This window comes from Caretta caretta, chromosome 5 (assembly GCF_965140235.1).
Source record: "Caretta caretta isolate rCarCar2 chromosome 5, rCarCar1.hap1, whole genome shotgun sequence".
Lineage (NCBI taxonomy): Eukaryota > Metazoa > Chordata > Testudines > Cheloniidae > Caretta > Caretta caretta.
The window spans coordinates 100,427,893-100,450,479 of NC_134210.1; the positions used below are offsets into that span (position 1 = coordinate 100,427,893).

Below are 22,587 nucleotides of genomic sequence, written 5' to 3' on the forward strand. Positions count from 1 at the left end.
ACCTAGTAATTTCTTCATCAAGCCCATCACTTCTATTTGAGTTATAACACACCTTTTAGAATGATATCCAGTCCTGAATTCAAGACGTCATATGATGGACAATCCACCATGTCCCTAAGTATGTTGTTTCAATGACTAATAATAATAATAAATAATAATAAATAAATACCTAGTTCATATATAGTGCTTTTCCATCATCAGATCTCAAAGAGCTTTACACAAAGGGTAAATTACCCTCACTTCTGATCTGCATGTATCATTTATTCTACAATCCCATTTCATTTCTTAAGAGGAGGAACCCAGTGGCATTGCTAAATTGAGCAGGCTAGTATTTGAATGTCACTATAGTATATTCCAAGCAGTGAAATCTACAGACTGATAAAAGGAGGCAGAGGAAGGGAGAAACTATGGAAAGTAAATACCCAAAATAATTCATACCTGTCTGATTGCTGCAATAATTTGGAGAGAAAGAAATGTCATCAAGAGCAACATAGCCTCCTTTGGCACTATTGAAAGCAACTTCAAAAATAACCTGAAAAAATAAATGGCAATTTATTACTTATCTATTGTGTATGTCACTACAATGTAGTAACACAACTTCATCATCTGGAATTCAGATTACTTAGGAAAAACTACAAAACCTCTTTGAGAGGATAGTGCAGGTATTGGCATTCCAAGGCCGGGATGGGGACAGAGGGAGGGTGTCAGGATGGAATCTTCTTCCCATTCTGTGAAGCATCAAGAGTCAGCAAAGAATAAACACTTTCTACTTCCTATTTCTTTTGGATAGCCCTGAGATTTAGAATAAAATAATAATAAAATATAGAGCTCAATTTTAGCTTTGAGAAATCGAGCTGTGTTAAGGGGGGTTGTGGAGGAGTAAGATCTAAGCTGTGGTTGCTGGAGGCATCCTATCTGAACAGGGAAAAGGAATAATACAGCCCAGAGAGTACACTCGGGTGCATTAGCTACCACAACTTTTAAAAGGGCATTTATTTTCAAATGAGATTGCAATGGGGTAGGCCAGGATAGAGGGCAGTAGTGCCTCCTGGTCAGCCCTACCACTTGGCCCTTTAAAATGTTCAGAGGAGTTCAAAAGATACATGTAGAGACCTAAGAGTCCTGGGAATGAATGGTGCTTAGGGAAGGAATCAGAAGACCGTACCTTTAAAGGCCCAAATCTTTCAGAGAGGGCAGGGCAAGGAAGGGGTTAGGAGAAGGGGAGCAGTATAAAGGCTTCCTCCTCCATCAGAGCAGGGAGATGCTGACAGCAGAAGTCTAGCCTGACAAACCCTCCAGACTGGAAGGCTTACTAGGAAGGGTGTTCAGCTGAGGGAAGCTGGCACAAGGCCTTGCAACTGACTAATCTAAGGCAAGAGGCATGAGGCACACTCCCAGCTCCAAGGAGAGGGCTGAGGGGAACTCCTGTTCATAAGAGAGAGCTACTGACTGCCTTGAAGAAAGGGGCAAAGAATTGCTAGAATTGTACAGTCCGTCTGCTGCAGAGAGGAACGAAACTGGCTTGTAGGAGATGCCTCCTGAGCTAGTCCCAGGAGAAACTGTGAGGAATCACAGAGTCAGTGCAGGGACAACAGAGCCTGCTGATCTTATGAGGATGCTGATAAGTGAAGCAAAGGGGAAATGGTGGTGGGATTGAAGGAACAGTCCTTAACTGCCTAAATAAGGTCCCCAGACTGGAACCCAGAGGAGAGGGCAGACAGGGTTCCCCTACCTCTTCCCTAGACCAAGAGGGGATGCTCAGGCAACAAAGATAAAAGAAGCCAAGAATATCAAGCACCAGATAGAGGCCAGGAGATGGATTAGAGTTTCCTATTTTGGGGACTGTTCTGTTAGCCCCGGAAGGGGAATGAACTGAACAGCGACCTGGCAGGAGGACTAGGCCATACATAACAAACCAACAAAAGGGGGTGCTAGACTGAAACAATCCCTGCAATGCCATACCTGGACACTAGTAGGCCCTCTGAAGGTAAGAGACATGATGACAGAGATACACATGTTCTATTTGATTTTATGACATAGTAGAGAAGAAGCGGTACGTCAGCAGCACTGACATATGGAGCTGCAATGCAAACTGTGGAAGATATAGCTATACTGCACAGGTTTTGATTTTCTTACCTCCATTGGATATGGTGCATCAAAATCAACCTTTGCTAAACTCCAGTCTGTATTCATTGTACGGTCTATCTTCCAGATCTCCTCATAAAAGCCATTTATATCTCTCATATAGAGAGTAAAAACAATGCCGCTCTCCTGCTGAAGTTGGTAATAAAAGGATAAGCAGCCGGACATGGGAGTGGTTGTCTTAGGTGAGACCAGCTGGGCCACTTCTTGGAAATGCTTGACATAGATAGAGTCCACATACATGTAATGACCTAAAAAATATAAATATATATATAAAAACCCCTTAAATATATATAATGGTGAAAATGACAATTAAATAGATGTATCAATAGATGTGCAGAAATTTGATATGCTGCTTATCCACAACATATACATTGGATAACTACTGTGAGGGCCTCCTTAGAAATGCTAATAGTAGTAATACTCTCTTCACTTGACAAATTACAGATGCTGCCTCCCTTTTTCTTTTCCCCTCTTCTTCTCTTGGCACAATCCTATGAATAGCATATTGGTGAGTTGTGATTTTGAGAGACTGGGATTCCAGAGGTAAATAAGCCAATCGCAACCCTTACCTGTTGCTGTCTCAAGTCATTTAAGTCTTCAATTTTACCTTAAATTGAAAAAATCTGCTCTCCAAACTCACAACTGAAAAAATTCAAAGGACAGAAACTTACCATGTCCCAGTCAGATTAGAATAAAAGAAGTAGGTTACTTCCTGCACACACATGAGGTAGATTCTCAGTTGTTGAAAATTGACATAGCTACATTGACTTCAGTGGATTTATGCTGATTTACAGCAGTTGAGAATTTGACCCTTTATATGTATTTCTGTTTATCTAAACAGCATATGCATATCTGTATATTTACATTCTCTCTTTCTAGGTCTCTGATGCACACCCAGAGCTGCCACAGTTAAAGGACATAAAATAATATATATTGATCAGAGATGAGGTTTATCATGGAAAAATATTGCTCAGCATGGTGAAAATATATATAACAGTAGAGTGAAATGCCACAACCACAGGCTATTTCAGAGCTAACATTTTAAGGTTTGTATGTTGGTTTGTATATACTTGTTGCTGGGGAGGTTCCTCATCTCTGTAGCCCAAATAATTAGTTGATATTTTATGAACTTAGAAGCTTTAGCTGTTGACCACTTCATCTTGGACTTTGAGAAGGGCTAATTTGGCTGTCTCTGCCTCTTTTACTAGTCTGGCAAGTTCCTGCCTCGCCACCAACCTCCCAACCTAGGTTTCATTTCTACTGCAGTTGGCTGAGGGCATTTTTGGTGCTTCATTGTTTCCATGCAGTGTTACCACTTGTCGCAACTTAATTTTCACTGTTTGTGGCAAGCTCATTCAGAAATGGTGAAAGGTTCTCAACAATGAGTCACCAAGTGTGGGCTAGTGAAAGTGTAACATATTAAACTCAAGTTAAATTGGTTACCAATTGTTTAGCTGACTGGGGGCCAAGCAGTGTTAGACTGATACTCTGTACTCAACTCATACAATTGTGGTGGTAAAAGGCACAGCGGCATCAGTTAAGGAGGTGTTAACCATCACTTTTCATTTCCTGGTTTCTTGTTTTGTCACACACTTCACATTGTTTAAGATCTGAATTATAAGTCTTGCCTATTGCTGCCCTTAGAATGCCCTCAACTTCTTTTCTCTAAGATCAACAAGGAACTAAAAAGTCTGCCCTGTCTTTGCTAGTATAGTGTAAAAGAGGCACTTCAAGCAAAGTAGTGAAGAAAAGGCATCTACTACATAAGTTTTATGTACAAGGAGAGATCCGAAAGATCCTCTAAGCCTTTAAGTGCTTTGTGTTCTATGACCTAAAGAACAGAACCCTAGTTAAGTTAAAGAAATAAAAGTCTTCTAACTCCAGCTAAGTCAATGTCATATAAATGAGTTGTGTTTCATTCCCTATACTTTCTGCTCACTGAATTCCTCCATCCAATATCAATGATAAGCAAACGCTTGGAATATGTATGGCTCGGCATTACAAGGATGAAAAGGTTTCTGTAATTGGCAGCACGTTGTCATGTACCATAATTTTAAAATCCAGACAATGAGTTATTTCAGTATTTATAAATGTGGAACAGTTTTGTCCTAGATATAGTTGTGGGTGGTTTCTTTTTTCTTAAACAGACTACAGACCATAACAATCATGTTATAAAGATTTCAGAAAATTTTTCTTAACTTTTTCAAGTTATCTGGATCACTGATGGGTTTTAATCTCTTCTTTCATGTCTGTTTTTCCCCCTACAAATGACGACAGTCAGAACAGGGTCCCAATAGAAGATTTTTAATGCGTAAGTTTTACAGAGATTGTAAAACTGCATCATAGTCACTGCTCTAAACATAACAGCATTACGGTCTTTTGTTGTACTATCAAAATCAGTAGATCACATGAAAATCAATAAAGTCTGTTAAAAGGGCAAAAGAAACAGACAGCACTACGATTTGAATAGGACACCCACTCTATTTTTAGAGCACAAGTTAGGGTTTAACTAGCTTTTGCATTCACGTTCCTTCATTCAAGTTACACAGGTACTTTTTAATTTTCAGAATCTACAGCCAAAATTTGTAGAAGAGTTTGCTAATTTTGTGTGCCTCTGTTTTTCAATGCTCAACTCAAGATACCTTTTGCCTGATTTTCAGAAGTGCTAAAGACCTGCAAATCTCACTGGGGTTACATCTTGAATTCACCCAGAGACTAAAGCCATTGCAAAATGCAGCAGTCTTCTCTAGTCTAATGTTACAACCAATAAAGGTGGTGAGAACAGATAGCATGGTCTTGTTCCCTTGTAAGGGGCATATATTTAGAGCAGGAACCATTTATCAGGATACTAGTTCTTGGATCTATGTATAAGACATTCACTTGCTTTCTGAATTTTGGGCCAAATCCACATGGAAAATACATATTCATATGTTCAGCACAGCCCACTTAGAAATGGCCACTCAGCCTGGTATAATTTTTAATACCTGCTGAACAGAGCTTTTGGTAATACATATGGTTTTAAGGAGAATTCTATCTTTTAGCCTTTCTTACCACTGAGGGAGGAAAGTGAACTTTTTTCCCATGCCAAGTTCCTTGTATGTTTAAAAGAGAAAACACATCTTTTATATGTCTGAAGCAACTGATTCACAAACTAGATGTCTAATATTTACAAAGCAGTGTCCAAGAAGAAGTTTTTTCATATCAAAAGCAACTCAAAACTTCTACTTTTTCGTTTGCTACAAATTTTTTATTTTTTTTTAAATTTGCTGTTCTTTCAGTGAGCTATAAGGCCCTTACATCTGCTCAAGTCTGGACTGGGTGAAGAGTGGAATGTAAAAGATGACAGGAACATGAGACTAGAGTAAAGGAGCACAATACAAAATGAGGAAAAGTTGCCATGAGAGCGATACTTAAGGTCTGATGTTTCAAAGACTTATGCACGTGCTCAGCTCTACACACTGTGAGCAGACTTCTCTTAAACCAGTGGCAGACTTAGAGTTAGTGGGGCCCTGTGCACAGCTTCATTTTTGGGGTCCCCCCTTGGGGACCCAGCCATGAAAAAGAACATTATCCTCTTACCTCCCCCACCCTGTTTTTCATTCTTTTTTTCTTCATCCTCCTCCTATATTATAAGTAATGAGAAGTAAATGAAAATAAAGTACGGTACCTTGATTGGGGCAGGGGGTTGCGGTTCGAGCGGGGGGGTGAGCAGGCTCTGGGAGTAGGTTTGGGTGAGGGGTGCAGGCTCTAGATGGGGGGCAGGGGAGCAGTGCTTACCTCGGGCAGCACGGCTCCCAAAGTGACCGGGACACACACCCCTCTGGCAGTAGCTCTTAGCCAGGGGCAGGGGGGTCTCTGTTGGCTGCAGTTCCTGGCCAATGGGAGGAGTGGAGTCAGCGCTCAGGGTGAGGGCAGAGTTCGGAGACACACACACGCCGAGGGGCTGAAGGGACATGCCGGCCGCTTCCAGGAGGAAAGCAGCATGGGAGGGAGGGAGGCAGAGCAGGCAGGGAGCCACCTTAGTCCTGCTGCTGGCATGTCTCTGCACACCCCTTGAGGGCAGGGGAGCTGCCTCCTCCCCTTTCCCCCCTAGGGGCATGCAGAGATGTGCCAGCAGTCGGCCGCTTCCGGGAGTGGCGTGGGACCATCGGCCACGGCATGCAGGCAGCCGGGTCTCGGGGCAGGTTGTCAGATATTTATCCTGCATTTGGGGGGCCCCCTGGTGGGGGGCCTGGTGCCACCACATGGTGTGTTTCATGGTAAATCTGCTCCTGCTCTTAAAGCAGGCTGCTCACAGTGCACAAAGTTAAGTATGTGCATAAAATCTTTGTAGGATCAGGGCCTAAATTATTCAACAGACAAAAGGGCTTAGTCTCCTATTAATGCTGCAGATGCAATTGATTCCTATCATCATTGGTGTGTTACTGTACTTACATATGAAAGTTACCTGACCACTGAAAGTAAAACGGACCCAAAAGAGTGATGGGAATGAGAGAAAATGATGAAGACAAGAACTTAATGAGAAAGAAGAAACAGGATCAAAGCCTTTAGAATCATAATAAGTATTTTCCATCACTAACATCTAAGTCATCTAGCCCATTCTCCATCTGCCAATGCAGGATTGTTTCTTATAGTATTTTTTCCAATACTTTGTCTATTCTTGTTTTAAATATCTCAAGCCACGTGACTCCCACATTCCAATGTGAGAAACTTAGAACAGGCAAGTATTGGAATGAAAAATAAATGGACTTTTTTTTTCCAATCACATACAATATTAAGTAGTAGATGAGGGGAAATATAAAGAGAGCAAGTTTGAGAAAGAATGCGTTTCACCTACTCTCTGAGGTATTTACACTAGCTAGGAAAGGAATGGAGAATAGCTGGCCTTTACACCACCTTTGATCCCCTCAGCCTAGATCTGAAGGAAGTCACCTCAGGAGGAGCAGCAAAAAGAGGAATTATGAGTAGCAAGGACCTGGCCTCCTAACTTTCTCTTAAAACGCAGCCCTTCCTTTGCACCATTATAAATGTCACAATATTATTCGCCAACCATTTATTTTATTTTTCATTGACAACAGGGTAAGCAAAAGTAAAGTCTTAGTTTATCTTTCGATCATGTGACCTGGTTAGGTCGGTTAGTTGCTACCACAATACAAAAGTTAAAAGTTAGATGCTTTTGTGGGCACAGATTATTATTAGTTTAGATAATCTACTTGTTGCTTACCCAATTCACTGTTAAATGTATGGTCTCTGGGGAAAATGGATTGTGAATTTCGAACGTTGCCTCCACCAACAAACCAGTTTACATTGGGGTTCCATTGGTTCATGAAGCCACAAAGATGATTTTCTTCAAAGTCACATTCTGCAATTGCAGATAACATCATGAAGATCACATATGTTCATTACAGAAGCACCAAGAAAGGCTATTGCTAAGCATCTACTTTATTGTCTTAGTAGAGACCACATGTTAGCCTTCTGCAATCTAAGAAAAAACACCTACAGGGCTTACTAGCTAGCCATCAAAGGAAGCAATGTAAACTGCCACACTACCATAGCCAATGACCCTTGATGTGTGCTATGAACTATTGTGTCACGTCCTGTTCAATCCCGCTTGTTCTTTTGACATTTGCTAAAGTATCTCACTAATTGCTGGAATTTAGCACCAATTAAAATATTGCAAATGCCAAAACAGGGACTCAGTGTATTACTTTCTGACCCTTATCAGGTCTGTCAGACCAGAGCTCCCACTGGTGAACCACAGTGGGTCCAAGAGAGGCTGGAATGGGGCTCAGTGAAATGGGGTGTATGTGCAGGGAGCTATGGTGATGGGCTGGCTGGGCCCTGTAGTCACAGGCAGGTAGACAGGCTGGGGAGCATAGCTGGATAGCTGAGATTTATAGCAATGACTATTGTAATTGGAGCAGGGCTGGTAAAACAGAAAGGCCCCCTGTCTATTGAATGTCCATTGCAGAGCCAAACAGATGTAATGATTATTTTTAAACTTCATGTTTAAAAAGTAGCCTGCCCAAAGAAGAGTAAAGTATGCATGAATTATCAAGCATGTGATGCTTGTGATAAGTAAGTTATTCAGAGCACAATAAAACGTTACTTTGAAATGTTATCTTTTAGTGTGTAACGTATACACACAAGAATGGAAAAATGCGGATTCATCCACCACTAAATTTACCTAAAAATTTAAATATTTCCTGCTCATTGCAATTTTATTACTTTGGTAGGGATCTCTGGGAAATATCATGGGGAATTAAGGGACTTAAAATTCCTCCTTTACGTACAATCATCAACACAACTGTAACTATGGAGCTGCTCGGACATCTGCATAATGAAGCATGAATGGACAGTTAGTCATAGGGTTGCAGCTGTTACGTCCAGTACTTGCAGCAGTCTAGTTTTCTGAGTCCTACAGTAGATCTTGAATGTGCAATAAATAGCCCAGAAATATATACATTTAAGTGAAGCTCTCTCTCTGTCATAGAGACCTATATATGTGTGTGTACACACACACACACACACACACAGAGTTTAAATATAGTGAACTTTTTACATGGACTATGCTAGACTATTCTCTAATAAAAAATATTTTTTGTTTTCATCTATGCACATGGGGAGAGGGATGGTACTTACCAATACAATATCCATTAGTTATTTTAATTTCAAAAACTGCTATACTGGCAGAATTATCTTGTCCCAGTACACCTTCCAGTACAATCTGGAAAATATAAACACAATAGTATAATTGGGTGCTAGTATTTCTGTTACTGTATATAATATCGAAACTTTAAAATTGTGATATTAGAGTAGCTAAATAAATGTAGCAGTCTTGTCCTGTGTTTAATCACTAGAGGTGCCCTTGCTGGGCAACAGAGAGGCCAAGGATGGAATGGGCATGGAGACTGTACTGCTCTCTTTCCTCTAAGTCAGCGCTAAAGCACATTGATGGATAGTGAGAGGAAGCCTGCATTTTACCCACTGTGTTATACCTGTTTTGCAGATAACAGACTTCAGACCCCTCTGTTGTTGATATGGCACCTTCAGATGCACATTAATTTACTATAAAGAGATAAAACACCCACAGATCCTCTCTCTCAAAACTTCACCATTATGGCTACCCTTAAGTAGGATGGGCTGAGTAGGCCCAGGCAGCTGACTCCAGCTTCCCCTGCGCTAATACTCCTGCATGGGAGGCAGCCAGTGGTGAGCTGGAGCCGGTTCAAACCGGGTTGCACGAACCGATTGTTACATTCTGAAGCCAGTTTAGAACTGGTTGTTAAACGGGTGGGCAAACTCTGGCCCGCGGGCCACATCTGGCCCACGGGACCATCCTGTCCGGCCCGCCTGAGCTCTTGGCTGGGGAGGCTCCCCTGAGAATCTCTTTTTAATTTTTACTCACCCGGCGGTGCTCCGGGTCTTCGGCGGCAGGCCCTTCACTCGTTCCAGGTCTTTGGCGGCGGGTCCTTCAGTGCCACCGAAGACCCGGAGTGAGTGAAGGACCTGCCGCCAAAGACCTGGAGTGAGTGAAGGAACCGGTTCTTCAGCTTTTGGCAGCTCATCACTGGAGGCAGCTATGGCTGCAAGTGCTCCAGAAGCACATATCCAAAAGAGACATGTCTGAGCAGAATGGGAATAAGGCCATGACTCCGGCCCCTGGGCCCCAGCTAATGCTGGCAATGCAAACACTTAGGAGTTCTGCATAGTACTGCTGCTATATAGATGTATCAATGTGCCTCCCATTCCTCCTGAAGGCTATTGGGAAAAATTCATCTCTTAGGTATCTCCAGTGACTTGAACAGCATTACATCACAGATTAATTTAACCTAACATGTTTTACACAAGCATGGAACCTGCTCCTGCTCCCACTAAAATCAATAGAACATTTCTCATTTTCTTTCCTGGGGATAGGCTCAGATATAGAATTCCCCAGCTGCAGTACCACAGCTGGGGCAGAGCACATCCCTTCCACCTCAGCTCAGGATCTTATGCTTGTGTGTATGCACAGTTTGGGGACATTAAGGGGGAATGACCATCCTTATCATTCCATCACCAGGTATTCTTTATTGTCCCCATGAGCCCTGTGACAAAGACAAGAACAAAAGCATGGGCCTAGTGTAGCTATTGCCACCATTCAAGACAATGACTTTTTTTCACGGGTACTTGCTGAAGTTTTCTAAGTGTGTATGTCAACATAAATGGAACCTGGGGATGGTACTAATGCAGTCACTCAGTGAGGCGGTGATGTCACAGGGACATGGAGAAAAAGGCTTCTAGAGGGTTCAGTGAGAGTTAGAGACAGCTAGTGAGGTAGTACAAGAGCTAGCAATGAGCTGGGAGCTTTGAGACCAGACTGTGAAGTGAAGAAAGCTACTGCCAGATACTCTATGGAAAAGAGCTTGGGTATCAATACTGCCCTGTAAGCCTCGAACCCTCTTCTCCTTTGAGGGCAGGGGAGCAGAAGCAAGAACCAGTGAGGGTGGGAATAACAAAAGCTAAGCAGCTCTCTAAAGAAGAGTGGTGACTGGAAAGTAATTACTGATCTGGGGGCATAGCTGATTAATCCAAGTGGGGGTAAGAGTTGATTAATTTGGGGAGGTTATTAACCTATTTTGTTGGTGGGGGGCAGCATTAATTTGGATTTTAGGGACTGAAGATATATGGAGGTCAGCATTAACTACTTGATTTTAGGGATAGAATTAACAGATTGCTATCCCGAATCAATCTCCAAATCAATCAGTTTTAAAATGCCTAGATGCCCTGGAACCAGCAGCTAACAGGTTACAGGAAGGATTAATTCTTTCCTCCCTGGCAGTTACATAAACTGAGTATCATGCACTCTATAGGAGTTTTCTGAAAGACCTTAAAAAGTGAGATTCTATTTGCACCAAAAAACCACCTTTAGTGAAGTAGAGATCTGTTTATGTACGTGCAGTTCTATGCCTACTCTTTCAGTCCAGTTACCATGCATGCTCAGATTGGACCACTCTGGCAGCCCCAGCTTGATGCCAGGCTTATTTGGAGAATTGTCCCTGACAACGTTTCGGCAACTATGTATTAAATGTGAAATCCTTTGTGCACCTAACTTCCACTGAATTCAATGGGAGTTTTGCATACATTAAGCCTGCATGTTCAGGTCCTTGAACACGTAGCAGAGGAAAGTGTGTGAAAACCAGAGAGAGTCTGGGTTCCAGTGAAAAAGCTTTCATTTTCCACTGAGTTCTCTTTCTGTGTTCTCACTACTCAAAGATCCACCTACTGAAAACAACAATGAAAGCCAAGAAGAATGTCAATGTTGTTTGTAGTGTTGTTGTAGCTGTGTTGGTCCCAGGACATTAGAAAGACAAGGTAAGTGAGGTAATATTAATCTTTTAGTGGACCGACTTCTGTTCATGAAAGAGACAAATTTGTGAGCTACTCAGAACTCTTCTTCAGATCTATGACAGTTTGTTGAATACGGATTACTTTTTCCAGACCTGAAGAAGAGCTCTGCACTACAAATAAAGCTTGTCTCTTCCACCAACAGAAGTTGGTCTGTTAAAAAGATATTATCTCACCCACCTCATCTCTCCTGTTCAACAAGAGCCAGTACATTCCAGCATGTACACAGTAAATCCAGTACTATCTTCTACAATTGTACTTACTTTGTACTTTTTTGTGGTGTTTCTTAAATCAAGACTGGCTATGAGCCAGCTATCTGAAGGCTCCTTGGCTGACCATAGTAAATGATCAAAGCTTTCTCCTTGTAACCTCAGATACAGGTTTAGCCTGGTAGGATCAAATGACGTCTCTGAAGCTGTTGCAATCTGATATATAAGCCTGATGCAGCTCCACTCTTCAGAATGTAGTTCAGGACTGGTAAGTACTGCTTTCTCATCGTGAGTTCCCCAGGAAGTATCCACAGAAATGTAATGGCCTAGGAACAAAAACATACACAAAAATAGGACAATAAATGTCAGACACTTTACTTGTGCATCACTAGATAAAAGTATTCATTTTAGGGAGGAAATGTTGTGTAGAGGTTAGAACAGGACATTGAGCCAGGACTCCTACATTTTGTTTCCTGCTCCTCCACTGACATACTGTGCAAGACATTTAATCTCTCTGACCAATTTACTCATCTGTAGACAAGATATAATCTACCTTACAGGTACTGAGAATCTTAATTAAAGTTTGTAAAATGCTCTGAGATCCTAAGATGAAAGACGCTATAAGTGCGAAGAATTAATTTTTTTAACAAATTTCAGTTATTTTACTCAAGTATTATCCTTTAAAACTATACTTTTATGGAGTGATTGTTTATATAGATAATAAATGGATATCCTACAGGAATATTCCATTATTTTCTGGACAGAAACATCTCTAGCTTCATTTTATAATTCAACTTTTTTAAAAATAAAAATACATTTTAACTGACAGTAAAATCTAAGCACTTCTCATAGTTTTGCAGTAGAACTTGAAATAAGCTGTTGGCAGTTCTTTCTAAGGTTACTACTGAAAATATACACTAATATGTACAAATGCCCTGATTCATCAAAGCACTAAAGCACATGCTTAACTTTAAACACATGAGTAATCCCCAAAGAGGCAATGGAACTAGACTTATACTTAAAACTAACTACATGCTTAAGTGTTGTTGTTGTTTGTTTGGAATATTATCTGGCCAAAACGAGTAGATAGCACAAGACCCCACAAAACTACCCTGTGGCCAGTCTGATGCCATCTTCTATATTTGCATATCACCTAGACCTCCTGTAAAATGATCTTAGGCAATCTACTGGGAACACATAAGGGACAAATCATAGAATATCAGGGTTGGAAAGGACCTCATCTAGTCCAACGCCCTGCTCAAAGCAGGACCAATCCCCAATTTTCACCCCAGATCCCTACATAGCCCCCTCAAGGATTGAACTCACAACCCTGGGTTTAGCAGGCCAATGCTCAAACCACTGAGCTATCCCTCTCCTCCAAATGTTATTCCCATTGCCCGCTCTAAATGGTTAGGCTAGGAGCCAGGACTCTCTGGGGGCAGGGCTGGGAAAAATTCTGTCAGAGTGAGTGGATCTTCAGAGCTGCAGTAGTATCACATGCCCCGTCACTCCCTTCTGTCTGGTTTTTTGCTCAGTGGCTCCCTATGGCTACAAATTCAGGGCCCCATTCAGCAAGGTATGTAAGGGAGTGCTTAACTTCAAGCACGAGTAGTGTTGAAGTTAAGCACATGTCTAAGTACTTTGCTAAACTGGGACCTGAGTGAGCACAGCCTAATTCCCAAGATCGCGACTGCAATGACAGTGGAAAAGTTAATCCATCTCACATTCAGAAGGCTTTGGCCCTCTGTATAGCAAATAACCCAGAAACATAGAGCTTGATTCACTGTCTCTCCACATTCTTTGTTCCACTCCTGTAGCCCAAAGGGAAGGAAACGTAGTGGTCCTGTGACCCCAGCAGGTGTAGAGCTGACATACACAGCTCCCAACTTACCCATTCCTAAACCCCTGGCACAGGCTACACACTGGGGCAGAGGTTGGGGAGTAAGTGTGGCTGAAGTATGGTGTGCTCCAGCTATCTTCTGCCAGCAAATAATCCACTGATCGCTTTTGCCACTGGTGCACATTACAGCATCCCCCAGGCAGCTCTCTGACACCCTCTGCAGCTCTGAGTGGCAACTCTGGACAAGAGAAATTCTGGCCCATAATGTATATGCTTGCACTGTAAGCTCTTTGAGAGTTGCTTACAAATATTGGCTGTTTGCCTCCTTCAAATAGCTCCTCGGTACTGCCATTTATTTTGATCAAATATGTGACTGCTGCTCACACATCCAAAGCACAACCTATTAAAAATCTTTGTTGTTTTTTTAGGAATGGATTTTCACATCTTGCCATGATCTCTCCTTTCAAGATAGACATCTACAGTACACTCTTTTAGTCCCTAGGCCTTGGAATACGTGCATTATGGCATGTTAATCATGGGTGACTTGCTAATGCAGCAATATGTAAAAGAAAAACAAATCAAGGGCCAAAAATTTAAAAATAGGCACCATATGTGCTTGCCATATATGAGAGCGTGCAGCTAAACAGGTAACTGCGTATATAAAAGATGCAGTTGCATGTGCAAGTCAAGTAACGCACAGTATGTTTGTGAGGGTTTATTTTTCTCTCTTTGTACCAAGATCTAGTATGGTATTATGAAATGTTTATCTAAATGATATTTTAAAAAGACAGGAATTCTATAACAATTAATATACCCTCTGAAAAATATTATCTTCTTATCTCCAACAGGTTTGTCCTTCCTCTAATCCATTCTATGACAGATATTCTTGCTTATACACAAGCAAGTGATTAAATATACTCCTGCTTGTGAAATGTGAATGGTTTTAATCACAGTTTTCCTTTAGTATACAGTTTTCCCAGTCACTCAAATTGCAGGAAGAAATTGGTACAGAAATGTATTTATGGATTTTTACCTAGTTTGAATGATCAGCTTGCATGTATTTAAAAACCTGTTTTTACATGCACAAAGAGAGAAAACTTTAGGTCTGATTCTGATCTCACACTAGATTTACATCATTGTAATTCCACATATTTCAGTGGCGTGACTCCTGATTTACAGTGGTAGTTGACATCAGTAGGCTCCACTTTCAGAAAATGCATGCAATTTTTCTAAAAATTCTAAACAGAATGATGCGGAAACATTGTTAGGGGGTTTGTTTTGTATCGAGTTAACCAGCAATATCCAGCTCAGGCAAGGAATTGGATTTTCAAGATGGTCCTACTTTTGCCCCGTTTTAACACATGGATATGAAGAAACATATAATTCAGAGTCCAGACATTGCAATTGCTGTTTAGATTTCAGTCCTATTTTAGTCTAGAATTTATGAGAAACCCCAAAGGAAACACAACCTCCTTATGGCTGCAAACCATAATACTCACCATTTTGTGTTTTTCAAAAATAGATTAGTATAAAGACAGGGAAAAATACATTCAGATAGAGACCTCAAATTACCAGCTACGGGACTCAACTGCCTTTCTAACTTGAAAACTTAATTATAAGTAGACTAGGGTCTACTTTTCTCTCATAAATGGTAATTTGTTTTAAAATGTCCTCTAGTGACTCCAGTCTAGATGTTTATGCCACATAAATTTGATGCTGCTCCTTAAATACATGATACACTTGTTCTCATTTGCTCTAGACTCCCCGGGAAAGTGAACAGCATATTTGATCGCAAAGCTGGAAAGCCTGTCTCTTGAGTCGTCTCTTTCAGATTAATTTGACCAGTTCATTGTTATATGCTAAAGCCCTTTTGCAGCAGAGGTGAGGAGACTAAGAGAAGCTCGGTTCTATAAGATGCTGAGCACTCTGACTTCAGTCCAGCAAAGCACTTCAGTACATACCTAATTTTAAGCATTTTAAAAATTGCAGGATCAAGCTCAGATGGAGACAAAATTCTAAACCTCTTACAAATGAATAGTGGCACTGACTAATATGCTGCTATTGCAGCACAAGGACACTGTCCAGCAGAAAGGACTACAAGGACTTGGTCCAGAGCGATGGTGGGAGAGAAGTTAAGGGGCGTTTATGAGGGGAGTAAGCTCCCCAAAGTAGAGAGGTGTGCATATGCAGAGTTGTCCTTCCTCCAGCCAGAAAAGAAGAAAAATGTTGCCTCCAGAAGTTCTCTCCTGTTTGGGGAAACCTTTGGAAGCGGCTGAACTCGGTAGATCTCTTGTTAAAGGCTTTTTGTGGAGATAACTTTTAAGGCAGAGCTCTCATTGAACCTAATTTTAATTTTCTAGCATTTCATATATACAAATATTCCTCAAAATCCCATTCCCTTCCACAGTATAGAACATTTCATTTACTAGTGATCACAGAGAGTTGTCAGCATGGACCAGACTGCAACAACCATATGCCCTAAGTAGCTGCTTCATCCTAGGCACAGACCAGAGAACAATGACCCAGTCACAATTCCTCCCCTGCTCGCCCCTTGCTCTGGGTGGGGAGTATGGTACTTCAACCATTTTCTTGGAGCAGTTTACTCCCAACTGTGCCACCCAGCCAGCTACTGTGGCTGGAAAGTTGGTGGGAGGTACCAGAGCCAGGGCTCCTCCAACTCTCCATCCTCTCCCCACCCACTTGCTTGCAGGAGGGAATATGAGGCAAATAATTCCCCTTTTTCACTTGTGGCTGGAAGACAGTCTAAGCAGGGTCAAACAGGGGAGTAAGTTCGTCTTACCCTCTGTACGTCCAAGCAAGGGCAGTGACAATCTAGACCTGCGGCTGAAGGAATAAATCCTGCAAACCCAACGGATGTCAGTGGGACTGCTCACGTCAGTAAAGTTTGAAAGACGAGGCCTTTAAACTCCCATGGGTGAGTATGTCTCTGACTTTGCTTCTCTAGTAATCAGTTTCTTAAAGACCGACATCAGTTTAAATTGATTAGGCTATAACCTTGCCATTTTTTCCCCACACAAACACTGCACTTCTAGATCACAATGATTTTATCTTTACTTAGCAAATTTCAGTGTTTCAGTGCTATTACAGTAAAATCTGAAGGGCATCAATATATCACTAAGCACTGATTATATCAGTGGTTTTTTTGCAGCATTTGTTCCTCAAAACAGTAAGAAAATTATGCTGATTGCACATTCTGTGAGTAACATGAAAGACAGGAAGCCAGATACTGTGGCTAACAAACTAAACTACAAGCCATTTAAAAAAAAAAAGATTACAAAGCATTTGTAAGAACTAAAAATTACCAATTCTGCAGATGTAACAGGGTGTAAACATTTGGAAGTGTAACCACAAATATGTTCCACCCTTCAAAGGAGTTTATGTCCGGTACAGCTGTTCATTCAACCTAGTAACAGTACAGTTTTAAGGGGAAGGGGAAAAGGGAAAACATGTTTATAAATGCAAGTTCCTGAGGAAACATTATTTAATAATGTGAACTGGAGAAATCTGAGTGAAAATTTTATTAAGCATTAATTTATGCCCCCAAATCCATAGATTTGCAAGAAATGCCTTGAAGTTACAAGTCATGTGACTGTTTCCTCTGTACCCGCCATACAAAAAATTAGGAGAGGATCATCAAGGTTTCTAGGAGCAACAACTTGCTCTATGGAGATCTCCTTTGGCACAGCAATATCCAGTTTTATTTTTTAACATACCATTCTATTGCCAAGAATAAAAGAACAAAGTAGACACCATTTTTGTAGATGTCCACACCGTATTACATAATATGTGTTAAGCTTTGCTCTTCCTGCAACAATGGTTAGCTAACAAACGCTATTTCCCAAAGCCATGCAGAAATCATTTTGCACACTTAAGTTTGCACTGTGAAGGCAGTGTTTTGATCTGGTTTAGGTTCAGGTTCAGGTTCGATTTAACAGCACTGAAATCTTACTGGCTGTTCTCATGTGATTTTGGCTGAAAATAGCAGAAGTTTCAGGAGAATAAACTTGAGGTGTTCAGCTTCAGGATTCCCTATTTGGTCCAACCTTTTTTGCAAGGAAAAAAAAACTGTGTTTAATTTGCCGAAGTTCTCTGCCTGCCTCAAATATTTTCAGTTTTTCCACCAGAAAACTGAACACCTGAAAACCAAATACTTTTGGCTGAAAATTGAAAGTGTTTTGGTTTTCAACTTTCCAACAAAAAGTAGAACAAAACAAAAAGTTTCTGCAGAACAAAAACAAAGCAAAAAAAACAACAACAACCCACCAACACCTTATTTTCCAAGCAGCTTTAGTTATTTTAAGACACTTTACCTATAGTTTTACATTTTATAAAATGAAAGGACTCAGCATATTAGCACAAAAGTAGAACCCAATAGTTAAACAAAAGGACTATCCTGGGAGAAGAAAAAATATCTGTGTGCACATTGCATTAATATTGACCTTCTCTGAGAAGGAATTACTTTATACCATACAAATCCAGTTTAAAAAAAAAGGGGGAAGGGTGGAGAGAGAATCATCCAGTAGATTCAAAGGCAAACCATCTATTCATTATTTTCGTATGGGCACAGACTTTCATGCCAAGGTTAGAGAATCAAATTTAAATTGTAACTATAGCAATCTCAGCATGCCCATTCAAGGTTTGGCACAGCTATGCACTGCCCTTTATATACAGAAGCATGCCTTTTGGCAAACTCTAGCCCTAACTTAATGAAGGTGAAGCCTACATTCCAAATAGTCCACAAATTATAGCGTTACTGTTCCTACAGCAATGCAATCTGACTGCATTGCACATATGTAGTATTTTCTATTCTTGTTAAATTGTGGCTGAGTGTATTTCTGTTTAGGTTGTTCCATTTATACCATAAAATGTACATGAATTGCACAGTGGTCAAATTAACATTGTGGCAGGAACCTTAATTTTCACTCGTACTGACTTAGTCTCTTAAACAGTTTATCCTTAAAAGTGACTATGGAAAGAACTTTTTAGGGTTCCATGTTTATTGTCTTTCAGTGACAAACATTTTGGGTGAAGCGCCTACTGCACCATTCTGACTGCAGTGTATGTGAGTTCCTGCCCACAATGGTAAGTCACTGTCCTGGGTGCAGTGGTGCAGGCAGAAATGGTTTAAAGGCCTTCCTCTGAAGAGATGTGCCCCTACTACTACTAAGCAATGTATTTACTGCTTTTTGCTTGTGGGCACAAGGTACTTTTGAAGCATTGCTACTACCAGCGGTGGTAATGTCTTTTTGCCTTGATCTATCAGCCCAACTGTAACAATCTGGCAAGTTCAGTATATGCTGCTGTTTTCGGATTTAAAACATCTGCTCCACTACAATGATCTCATTGGTGATACTTAATTGTAGACTTTTTGGCAACAATTGTGACCTTTCTTTGCTCTCCCTCTAGATGTCCCAAGATTCTTACATCATGTACAGATTATACCAGATTCTCTGTTTGTTCCAAATGCAAGCATATGGGTTTGTTTTCTTTTATAACAGCCTCATATACTTTTATTCTCTTCTCAAGTTTTCCTTTGTTGTTGTTTTTTTTTCCAACTGCTGCATCAGCTTCAGGGGCCTGGTGTTAAAAGCATTCAGAAGTCCTTTTAAGTTGCTCATATGTGTATTTTGTTTGTCAAATCGGTTAGCTACTGCAGTAAAAGTCTCCAGATATGCTGAATTTTCCCATTTATTGTTTCCAATAGCTCTTTCAAGAAGCCATCCCTGTGATTTTTGTTAGTACATTTGAGCAGGATGGGGGTCAGATTCCGAGACCCCTCTGTGATAGCGGTTTTTGAATTGGAAGGGAAATCATTTAATAAAGTATTTCCTTTATTCTTTGGCATCTTAGAAAAGTTTCCATGATCTTATATGCTTTAAAAATATTTAAAAATAAAAAAGCAGCTAAAAAGGAAACATCCATGCATTCATTTGTTCACAGTCCAGTTCTCTTGGGTTCTGAACTCCACCTCTTCTTTGAATTGTGTTTTTGACAAGAATCAACATTCTGGAGAAGGAGACCTGGGCGTTCTTACTAGACAATTGTTTGTTCTGCCATATACCAGTACAGAATAGCCCTAACACCTCCGGGAGAAATATTAATTTTTTCTCTTTAATCTATTGAACTTCTATCGATTGTTTCCCTCTTTTATTTACACAGATGCACAACATGACAGAGTGGGATATATCTGTATGAAATTATGAACTCCATCTTGTATTATGTGTTGAACACATCTAAACTTGCCCAAGGTACTCCTACTCAACTGCACTCCAGACAGCGTCGCTGCCTAGGAAGGGTACATAATACCTCACTGAAGGACTATCTCCATGAAGCCATCAAAGCTGCAATCTGGGGCCATTAAATTTGATAGTCTGTCAGCTGTTGCCCCCCCCCCCGAACAATGAGCTCCTGTGTAGAAAAAAAAATGTAGGGTGCAGGTGGGGGGAGCATGATTGTGGGATCTGTGGTTTCTCAGTTGGAGCACCTGGATCAGAGACAAGGCCACCCTACTTAAGGGCAGGGGCGAGATCAGATACAAAGGATGGTATACCTCAGCATTTTGTTGTTTTCCAAAAATCTCGAGTGCTTTGAGAGTAAAGGGACTATGGTTAAGAAATTCCTTTGCTAAGCTTGGGTTCCTTGCTTTCTGGCCACACTGTCCCCAAAAGGATTAAACTAGAACTAGAGTACATAGGCTAGGTGGAATTTTGAGGGCACATGTGTAAGCAACTGGGGGAGGGGGACTCATGAAGTCTTAGGCACCGATTTCCAATGTTTAGGGCAGATAGGTGGAGCCATTCCACTTCATAAAAAAGAGTAGCAGCAAGAGATCTGAGCGTAGGAATGTGCCCTAGACTCCCAGAGAAAGGAACAATGACAAGACCCTACCCAGACCCAGGTGGCTTGGAAACATATGGGACCCAGTGATTGGTGGGCAGCAGATTAGTGACTGTACAGTGGGGTACTAGCCCAGATTATAAAATGTGCTGTTTGTCTCTTTGATTCCCCCCCACCCCATCACCACTCATAGTACTCTTAATTTTAGCTACAAAGAGTTAAAAAAAAAAAAAGACACTAAAAATTAGGCTTTGTTACAACACATATATGCTCTACCTGCATCTTCCAAGTCACATGCGTAGTTAGGACCTGTTGTGTCGTGTGAGGCTGTCACTGTCGTATGTAACTGCTTCTGATGTACCAGAGACAGAGTTAATACAATTATGTAATTCTTCCCTTCAAGTTCAACTATGTAAGGAATGATAGTTACCTATAAAAGCTTACTTGCTTTGCATGAATAAAATTGTCCTTATATCTACACATAAACAACTCACTTCAGCCCCAGTTCAGCAAAGTGCTTAAAGCAGGTAGCTAACATTAAACAAGTGAGTTGTCCCATTGACTTCAATGGAACTACTCATGTACTTAGAGTTAAGAATGCTGAAAGGCAGCTAGGCTGCATATAAACACTGAAACCCAAAACTGATTTTAGGAGGAAAAGACTTTTTACTCTGACCCAGTTAAAGTGTAATCTTACCCAGAATGTGTCTCAGAAATATGCTGTTCAAAATTGACCTTCTGCGTATCAAAATAAAAAGGGGGAGTTATAAGCATCTGTCTATAAAACAGGAACCAACCCTTCTTGTGCATGTCTGAGTGAATGTATGATTCATGTATTCTCATGATTTCAGTTCCAAAATTTTACTAGCTTTGTTTCTTTTTTTTAATTGTTTTTTGAGCTAAGGCTTTTTAGGATGGTTGAGATAATGCCTGTGGACTGACCCATGACCTCAAATGTCTCAAAATACCTATGAATTTGCTGACTGATTGGGTATATTTTTGGATCCATGGATATCCAAGCCTGAAGTTACTGGAATGGGGAAGTTCTTCATTTGCAGAAGGTTGACCTAATCAAACCACATCTGGTGATGCCAGTGACTTCAGAAGGAGTGCCCCATTCTGATTCACCAAGAAGTTCCTGAGAGGGGTTCCAAGAGGAATGAATCAGCCAAGCCACCATCTTCAAAAACTGAATAAAAAGAAACAGCCTGATTGCTGTGACTACTGGCTTACCTGTTTCTGGCACTGGTTGCTAGCCTTTGGCCATGCAATGCCACCAGGCCTGACAAAGAGGCCTGTGCTTGCTCCATTGTCCCAGCCAGCCATGGGTAGGAGTCCAGTATCATTTAAATATAATGGATCCAGCTCCTTACCTGTTTCCTCCAAGAAGAAGATATTCTTTAAACAGCTCACACTCATGCTTTAGCTCACTGGTAGATTAGACCCAGGGGAAACTGAGCAGCAGGGTTTTGGTCCTGATCCCACTCCTGTCAGTGATTTACAGTTCTTTCTAAAGGAGAGGAGTAAAGACTGCTGACTGAGTATGGTTAAGCAGAAAATGATAAAACTAGCAAACCTAGAGCCAGAGCTGGCCTCTGGAGCCTGGGAAACCTATGGCTGCAGGGCCCCTTGATTTCAGGATATCAAGTCTTATCCTACTCTTCTTTCTTTCAAGTTAACTCCACTCTGTTTTGGTAAGGAGATGGCTTGCAAAATATAAAAATGGAATTCAATAGCTAGGATGGCAAGTTTGTCACTATGATTTTTTTATTCCAGAAACTCACATGATCCCCCAGACAGTTTTCCAAAATTGGCTTTAGGACCCATTCAAATAAGCCCTTAGATTTTTCAGGAACTCCAGCCACATTTGCAGCTGTGGGATTACTAGGGGTCACCCAGAAACCTGGAGGATCCTTAGCATTCCACCGGAGTGTAGAACCATCTATGAAGAGGCTCTGTGCCCCAGTGCCTTCCCCACATCCGCAATAGCGGCTGTCCCTGGTATACCCCATGAAGGGGGATCCCAACTGCCAAGGTGCGCTCTGTGGAACAGGTAATACAGATTTTGAGAAGACAAAGTTGCCCAGGATTTATATTCATGGGGCTCTATCAATTAATTCTGAGGTCCTTACTTGGGCAAATTCACAT

The 22,587-nt window shown here is 41.1% G+C and overlaps 1 protein-coding gene across 4 annotated transcripts in view; it reads right to left on the reverse strand.

Moving 5' to 3' along the window:
• The window catches only part of MAMDC2 (MAM domain containing 2), a 98,610-nt gene that overhangs the window by 44,474 nt on the left and 31,549 nt on the right, over positions 1-22,587 (reverse strand). For 3 of the 4 annotated variants that reach the window (XM_075128744.1, XM_048851326.2, XM_075128745.1), the window contains exons 3-7: positions 11,796-12,067; positions 8,788-8,872; positions 7,370-7,507; positions 2,137-2,393; positions 439-532 (exon numbers count right to left, since the gene is read on the reverse strand). In XM_075128744.1, the coding sequence (XP_074984845.1) occupies positions 439-532; positions 2,137-2,393; positions 7,370-7,507; positions 8,788-8,872; positions 11,796-12,067 (846 nt within the window). Of the gene's footprint in view, positions 1-438; positions 533-2,136; positions 2,394-7,369; positions 7,508-8,787; positions 8,873-11,795; positions 12,068-21,812; positions 21,967-22,587 lie in introns of those variants that run through there. The other variant, XM_048851327.2, reaches the window with a different exon arrangement.